Consider the following 8,778-nt stretch of genomic DNA (forward strand, 5'->3'; position numbering starts at 1 on the left):
ATGCAAAATACTCATCAGTCTGCATCTGCTCCCTGTTTAGAGTTGTACCCTATGCCATTTCTCCATGTCTTCCCTGTCAAAATGAATCAATGTTAATTTCTATGCACCGAACTTTATCTGCTACCCGTCTATTCATTTCCTCTACTTAGACTCATCTGGTCAATCTGCACGGAAATAGATCCTTTGGTCTCACCAGTCCATGCCGACCATTATCCAAAACATAACGAGTCCTACCTGCTTGCTCTTGGCCTGTATCTCTCCAAACATTTCTTGTTCATCTACTTATTCAAATGTGTTTTAAATGTTGTAACTGTACCCGCATCCACCACTTCCTCTGGAAATTCATTCCACACACAAACCATTTGCTGTGTGAAGAAAGTGACCCTCATGTCTTTTTAAAAATCTTTCTCCTTTCTCCATAAAAATATGCCCACTTGTCTGGAAATCCCCCACCCAAGAGAAAAGATACCTGCCATTCACCTGACTGATATTCATCATTATTTTATAAACCTCAATAAGCTCACGACTCAACTTCCGCTATTCCAGTGAAAAAAGTCTCAGCCTAGCCAGACACTCCTTATAAAACCCTCCATTCCTCGCAATCATCCTGTTAAATCTCATCTGAACCCTCTCCAGCTGAATAATATCCTTTCTACAACAGGGAAACCAGAGCTGAACACTATCCTCCTCACAATTCAAACATTTCCACGCCTTATATCATTAACATGAAAATTTCCATTCAGATGAAACAAAAACTATCCATCAACCACAACTTTGTTTCCTGTCACTTAGTTAAATCCATATTTATATTACTACTGTCCTTTTTATTCCATGAGCTGTAACTTGGCTTACCGGTTTATTGTGTGGCACTGTCTCTGATGTCTTTTGGAATTCTATAAATACTACATCAATGGCACTGTTGTTGTCAACCGACTCTGACAGAATGGAGGCGTGGACTATTTTCTAAATGGTGGTAAAATTCAGAGACCTGAAGTGCAAAGGGACTTGGGAGTCCTAGTCCAGGATTCTCTTAAGGTAATCGTGCAGGTTGAGTCGGTAGTTAGAAAAGCAAATGCAGTGTTGTCTTTTATCTCAAGATGACAAGAATATAAAAGCAGGGATGTACTTCTGAGGCTCTATAAGGGCCTGGTCAGACCACATTTGGGATTTCGTGAGCAAGTTTGGGCCCCATGCCTCAGGGAAGATGTATTAGTCCTGGAGCAGGTCCAGAGAACAATGATCCCAGGAATAAAAGCCTGAACATATTAGGAACGTTTGAGGACTCGGGGACTATACTCTTGGTTTCAAAGGATGAGGGGAGATCTAATTGAAACTTCGAGAATACTGGACAGAGTGGATGCTGGGAATATGTTTCCATTGGTAGGAAAGACTAGGACCTGAGGGCACAGCCTGAGAGTAAGAGGAAGACCTTTCAGAGCAGAGATAAGGAGAAACTTCTTCGGCCAGAGAGTGATGAATCTGTGGAATTCATTGCCACAGAAGGCTGTGGAAGCTAGGTCACTGATTATTTTTCAAACTGAGATTGATAAGTTCTTGATTGCCAAGGGAATTAAAGGTTATAGGGAGACAGCAGGAGAATGGGGTTGAGAAATCGATCAGCCATGATTGAATGGTGGAGCAGAGTCAGTGGGCCACATGGCCTCATTTCTGCTGCTATGTTTTGTGGTCTTATGATACCTCTTCAAAGAACTCCAAATTAGTGAAACAGCTTGTCTCTGTGTGAATCTGTGCTGCCTCTCCTTAATTCACCCACATTTGTCCGTATAACTATTGCTGAAGTTTAACCCAAAATTTTATTTTGATAGATCCCTTACGACTAAAGTTTGATGAGATGTTCATAACTTTATTTTTATTTGGATGATTCTTGGTTTGAAGCTGATGGCCAAGGGCTGTAAAGTGTAATGAGTATAGATTTTGGTTAGATTCAGTGTAGTTTTTGCTGGTGTAAACTTGATATGCAAAAGGCCTTTACTGTACAATTCGACAATTCTATATAAATGTTTTTAGAGTGGTTTTGAGAATGCCTAACATGAGTGAGAAACAAATTTAGTTTTCTTTCTTCATTGGCATGTAGGACAGTTTGGCAGGAGAATTTTTACGAATCGTCCAAACCAGGAGAGTTTGATTAGAAATCTACATGTAAGAAGAACTAAGATAGCTCAGTCTGTTTGAGCTGTGGAAATGTTCATGTTGGCAGATGTGCAAACGATTCATTGAATTGTCTCCACAGTCCATGGTAAAGAAACTGTCAAGAGTAGTTAAGTAGAACCCAAGGGAGCTGAAAAATTGGAAGTGAATATTCTGAATTTGAATCTCTGTCAATGATTGTGTTTGGAAATAGATTGAAAACCTTGTAATGCTGCATGTTTTAAAGATTTTTCCAAATTCTTTTCTATATCCAGAAACTTGTTTTTTTTTTATTTTCAACTTTTGGTAATTAATTACTGATCTGTTGTTCAAGAAACTCTGGATCCTGTGTCACTGTGTTTCATGACTGACCACCACGTTCATAAAAAAGAACTGTCGTCAATCAAGCCAGATTTCATTCTAGGATCTGTCTTGTCCAATACCAGCTGTGTTCATCACAACAATTCAGATCTGTTCTTCCCCTTTGAAGTTGGCTTTGACCCAGTTAATTACCTTTTCTCTGAAATATTCTTTGTCCTTTTCCATCACCATCTTAAATCTCATGATATCGTGATTAATGTCCCTAAAATGGTCTCCAACTGAATATTTGATCCACTTGACTGACCTCATTCCCAAGAATAGTATGCGTCCCTGTTATGAATATGTAGGTGCACCTTTAAGAGAGTTAAAAGCCGTAGTCACAGCACCAAGTGTTCTCAATAAAGCAACAACGTATGTAAAACTGAGTTGAACAACTCGTTTGTTGTCTGGAGACAAAAACAAATTTGAATTCAGCCAATCAGTTTAAATTATAACCCGATAAAAATACCAATTTCCAATCAAATTTGAATTGAGTATATTGACAATCTTAAAAGTCAGTAGCACAATCTGATGCTCTCGGGTGCAAGACCGGGAAACATTGAACGATTGAGAGGAGAATTGCCAAGCCTGATATGTACCAGATTGCTTGAAAAAAACACCTTTCTTAACAGTACCTTTTCAATCAGTAACCTGTGACACAGACGTCCCTAACAAGGAGAAAAGAAGACACAGAAAGATCTGTAGACAAAAACCTACAGTTGCCTGGTTTTGAGATCAGAAGTGTTGTTTTGTAAATCTCAATTGGGAGTTTTACCGGACTACTATGATAGAAGGAAAAGTAGAAGATAGGTTCAAGAAGGAAGTTGTAAATAGTGGTTAGTTAATTATTCTGAACACATTCCAGGAGTTCTTCCCCATCTCCATCCTTTAGACAAGTCATACCTGAGACATTACTGAGATAACGGCTGAGGATCCTGGGATTGTATTCATTGGAGTTTAGAAGATTAAGGGGAGATCTACTAGAAATTTACAAGATAATACATGGCTTGGAAAGGGTGGACGCTAGGAAATGTTTTCCGTTCGGCAAGGAGACTAGGACCTGTGGACACAGCCTTAGAATTAGAGGGGGTCAATTCCGAACAGAAATGTGGAGACATTTCTTCAGCCAGAGAGTGGTGGGCCTGTGGAATTCATTGCTGCAGAGTGCAGTGGAGGCCGGGAAGCTAAATGTCTTCAAGGCAGAGTTTGATAAATTCTTGATGTCACAAGGAATTAGGGGCTACGGGGAGAATGCGGGTAAGTGGAGTTGAAATGCCCATCAGCCATGATTGAATGTCGGAGTGGACTTGATCGGTCGAATGGCCTTACTTCCACTCCTATGTCTTATGGTCTTATAGTTCAGTCGCCAAGTTATGACGACTATATAATTCTTGCAACTCTGTAATTTGCTTTGAAATTTGTTTCTCGACATATTTCCATCAAACCACAAGATATCAGAACAGAATTGGACCATTTGGGCCATTGAGGCTGCTCTGCTATTTGATCATGACTGATAAGTTTCTCAGTCCCATTCTCCTGCTTTTCCCTTGTTACTTTGATCTCCTCACTAACCAAGAATCTATTGATCTCTGTCTTAAATACACTCAATGAATTGGTCTGCACAGTCTTCAACAACAAAAGGTTCCACAAATTCACCACCCTCTGGCTGACAAAAGTCCCCCTCATCTCAGTTCTAAAGGGTCGTCCCTTCATTCTGAGGCTGTGCCCTCGGGTCCTAGTCTCTCCTACTGCTGGTCACATCTTGTTCACATCCACGCTATCCAGACCTCTCAGTAATCAGTCAGTTTCAATCAGATGCCCTTCATCCTTCTAAACTCCATCAAGTACAGACACATAGTGCTCAACTGCTTCTCGTATGAAAAGCCCTTCATTGCCAGAATCATTCTGATCAACATCCTTTGGACCCTCTCCAATGCTAGCACATCCTTCTTGAGATGGGGCCCAAAATTGTGGATAATATTCCAAATGCATTCTGAGCAGAGCTTTATACAGCCTCAGCAGCATATCTCTACTTTTGTAATCTAGCCCTCTTGAAATGAGGCCTTCTTAATTGCCAACTGCCAGTCCTTCACTCACTCCAAGCTGTCACCCTTGCAAAGCACAGCCCCCCACTCCCTCTGCTCCTGACTGCCCTGGTCATCCTATCTTCTCCAAGTGCTCCTGCCCCACCAAAAGTATCTCCTCATAGCTGGACACCATCTGGTCCCCCTTGGTCCAGGACCTCCCACAGACATTTGGGACACCACCCACGCCCTCTCCCTCCTCCATGACTTTTGTTTCCTGGCCCTCAACACCTCATCTTCACCATGGACATCTGATCTCTCTACATCCATCCGCCATGGCAAAGGGCTCCAAGCCCTCTGTTTCTTCCTCTCCCACCGATCCAACCCCTCCATCAACATACTCATTTGAGTTGCAGAACTGGTCCTCACCCGGAACTACTACTTCTTCGAATACTCCCATTTTCTTCAGACCAAAGGGGTAGCCATGGGCCCCAGCTATGCTTGCCTCTTTGTCTGATATGTGGGACAGTCCGTCTTCCACAGTTACGCTGGCACCATCCCCCACCTCTTCCTTCACTACATTGATACGTGTATTGGCGCCATCTCATTTGAACAGTTCATCAACTTCACCAACACCTTCCACCCTCACCTTAAGTTCACCTGGACCATCTTAGACATCTCCCTCCCCTTCCTGGACCTGTCTGTCTCCATCTCCAGCAACGGACTCAGCATGGATATCCACTTCAAACCCACCAAATCCCACAGTTACCTGAACTCCACCTCATTCCACCCTAGTTCCTGCAAAAGTGCTATCCCTTACTCCTAATTCCTCTGCCTCCGCTGTATCTGCCTCCAGGAGGAGCAATTCCACTCCAGGAGACCTCCTATTTCAAGGATCACAATTTCCCCTCCCACCTGATCAACAATGCCCTCCAATGCACCTCCCCTACTTCTTGTACCTCTGCCTTTGGACCCCACCCCTCCAACTGCAATAAGGACAGGATCCTGGTCCTTACCTTCCATCCCACTAACCTCCACATACAGTGCATTATCCTCCACCATTTCTGCAACCTACAATCAGACCCCATCACCGACAACACATTTTCCAACCCACCCCTATCTGCATTCCACAGAGACCATTCCCCACCCCCGCCACAACCTTGTTAGGTTCATGCCCCCCATCAACCCACCCTCCACTCCCGTTACTTTCCCATGTTGCCGCAAGACATGCAAAACCTGCATCTACACCTCCCCCCTCACCTTCGTCCAAGCCCACAAAAGGATCTTTTCACACCCAGCAGAGGTTTTCCTGCACATCTACCCACCTCATCTACTGTGTCCATTGCTCTAAATGTAGTTTCCTCTGCATCGAGGAGACAGGTCGCCAACTCATGGAATGTTTCAGAGAGCATCTCTGGGAAAAACACACCAAACAACCCCACCTACTGTGGCCAACCACTTTAACTTGCCCTCCCACTCCACCAATGACATGCAATTCCTGGGCCTCCTCCACCGTCAAATTCTAGCCACCTGATGCCTGGAGGAAGAACATCCCAGCTTCCACCTTGGGTCCCTTCAACCATAGAGCATCAAGATCGACTTCACTAATTTTCCCTTTCTCCACCTCACTCCAGTTTCAACCCTCCAACTCAGCACTGCCGTCCTGAATTGTTCTACCTACCTGTCTTCCTTCCCCCCATCCGTTCCACCCTCCCCACCGAGAAATCACAGTCATTTCCGACCTGCATCCACCATTCGCCATCCCACCTACCTTCTCTCCAACCCACCCTCACACCCCTATTTATTTCTTAGCCCTCTTCCCCACTCCCATATTCCTGATAAACATCAACTCTCCGCTCCTCAGTTGCTCTCTGACCTGCTGTGCTTTTCCAGTGCTATACTTTTTGACTTTGACAACTGAACCTGCATGTTAACCTAAAGAGAATCCTGAACTCCAAAGTCTCTTTGAGTTCAGGTTTCTGAAGCCTTTCCCCATTTAGAAAACAGTCTACACCTCTATTTCTACCAAAGTGTATAATCTCACACATTCCTATGTTGTATTCCATCTGCCAACTTTTTCCTCACTCTACCAGCCTGTCCAGTCTTTCTGTAGCCTTCTGCTCACTCAGTACTAGCTGGATCTCCACTTTTCTCACTCATTTGTGGCCACAGACTATGGCAAGCAATGTAATATCACATTGGTTGTTTCTTCGTCTGAATGAAATACATTCTATCTTTAGCTCTATGGGATGCTGTCTCTGCAGCACTACAATACTCTCCTCAATCACCAATCCTCTTTTTTTTTCTTTCCTGAATCTTATTTCCAGGAATATTTAACAGCCAGTCCTGCCATCATGAGATCTTGGTCACTGTTACAGCTCCAACACCATATTTCCATCCACCAGTCTGCATCTATAACTCAACAGTCTTTTTAAGCACCCTGCATGGATTCAAAACATGAACCCTGATTCAGACTGGATTTTTTCTTCCTTACCCTGAGTTCATCCAATTGATTACTTCTCCCTGTTCTTGCACTCTCTCTAACTCCTAGTTTTCTGCATATCTTCAAGTGAATCTGAACCACAGAACTATTTCACTTTCCTTTGAACTCTTCTGACATCTGCAGCCAAGCTAAACAGCCAAATTCTGGTACTTAGCAACATGTACAGTTTTCTTTCACACTCCAATATTCAGATCTGATTTCGTTTTGCTTTTGTGTTCAATATGTGTGGTTATATCAGGATGTATCTATTTAAAAATTCTGTGCCACTTACTCTAACTTTTATGCTGCTTAACTACAGACAGTGAGGGTAAATGTTGTATAAATTTGAAAGACTTGAAATTTTTGATAAACATATCTAATTTTAAAAAAATCTTCTGTGATTGCTATCTCAGTAAAGGTCCCCTTAATGTGCAAATGTTGGTATTTATGACTTTAATTTTGTTTCATTGCATTACAGAGTACAGGCCACCCACCCCACCATCTGGCACAGGGTACCACCGCTACCAATTTTTCCTTTATGAGCAGCCAGATGATAGAATAATCTCACTGAATAAACAGGAAACGAAATCCTTCGGTAAGATTATTAAGATTTTCTTTTCCCAGGTGTTTGATTTTAACAGTGACTGTCTTTCATTTATATCTTCCTCGCCAATTCAAAATATTATTGTGCAGTTCTATGCAAATCTCATATGCAAATGTGTTTTGCTGTTCTGATCAGATGTTCTTAAAAGTCTGGACAGCTCAGCTCCAACATGACTGCAATTGGAAAGCTGGAATTTGAACTGTTATGTTATGTTGATGACACCCCAAACTTCTATGGCAGTGCATTAAGTAGAACATTGAATATTCTGTGCCAACCTGTGGAACCAATCTGAAGCCCATCTAACCTATACTATTCAATTCTCATCCATATGCTAACCCATGACCATTTAAATACCCTTAAAGTTGGCAAGTCTACTACTGTTGCAAGCAGTGTGTTCCACGTCCCTCCTACTCTCTGAGTAAAGAAACTACCTCTGATATCTGTCCTATATCTATCACCCCTCAATTTAAAGCTATGTCTCCTCATGCTAGCCATCGCCATCCGAGGAAAAAGGCTATCTAACCCTCTGATTATCTTATATGTCTCAATTAAGTTGCCTCTCAACCTTCTTCTGTCAAGTCCTCATAAGACCTTCCCTCCATACCAGGCAACAACCTCGTAAATCTCCTCTGAACCCTTTCCAAAGCTTCCACATCCTTCTTGTAATGTGGTGACCAGAACTGTATGCAATACTCCAAATGTGGCCGTACCAGAGTTTTGTACAGGTGCAGCATGATCTCATGGTTCCAAAACTCAGTCCTTCTACCAATACAAAGTAACACACCATATGTCTTCTTAACAACCCGATCAACCTGGGTGGCAACTTTCAAGGATCTGTGTACCTAGAGAATCCATCACCCCCTACATTTTCCAAAACAGCATACGTGTTTGAAACGGGTATATCCACAAAAGACTCCTGCCTTAGGTGCCTACCTCTCTCACCCTTCCTGGAGTTCACCTATCTATGTGACTGTATTTGAGACTTTGCCCCCTTCCAATAACTGCCATCCATCACATACTATTGCTGTTGCAAATTCCTCATCGCTTCTATCTGTCTCTCCAACTGATCCACTCGATCTAATAAAATTCGCATCAACAGCATTTATGGCAGATATAATCCGCGGTAACCCTTAAACTCTCTTTAAACTCCCACATCTGAC

At 42.7% G+C, this 8,778-nt stretch overlaps 1 protein-coding gene across 1 annotated transcript in view; it reads left to right on the top strand.

Annotated features, from left to right (window-relative positions):
• Positions 1–7,791, top strand: part of LOC132836913 (phosphatidylethanolamine-binding protein 4) — a 353,288-nt gene extending 345,497 nt beyond the window's left edge. Inside the window, exons 5-6 of the mRNA XM_060856479.1 lie at positions 7,493–7,609; positions 7,754–7,791. Of these exons, the coding sequence (XP_060712462.1) occupies positions 7,493–7,609; positions 7,754–7,791 (155 nt within the window). The remainder of the gene's footprint in view (positions 1–7,492; positions 7,610–7,753) is intronic.
• The last annotated feature ends 987 nt before the right edge of the window (positions 7,792–8,778 follow it).

The sequence above is a fragment of the Hemiscyllium ocellatum genome, chromosome 48 (genome assembly GCF_020745735.1).
Source record: "Hemiscyllium ocellatum isolate sHemOce1 chromosome 48, sHemOce1.pat.X.cur, whole genome shotgun sequence".
NCBI classification, from domain to species: Eukaryota; Metazoa; Chordata; class Chondrichthyes; order Orectolobiformes; family Hemiscylliidae; genus Hemiscyllium; species Hemiscyllium ocellatum.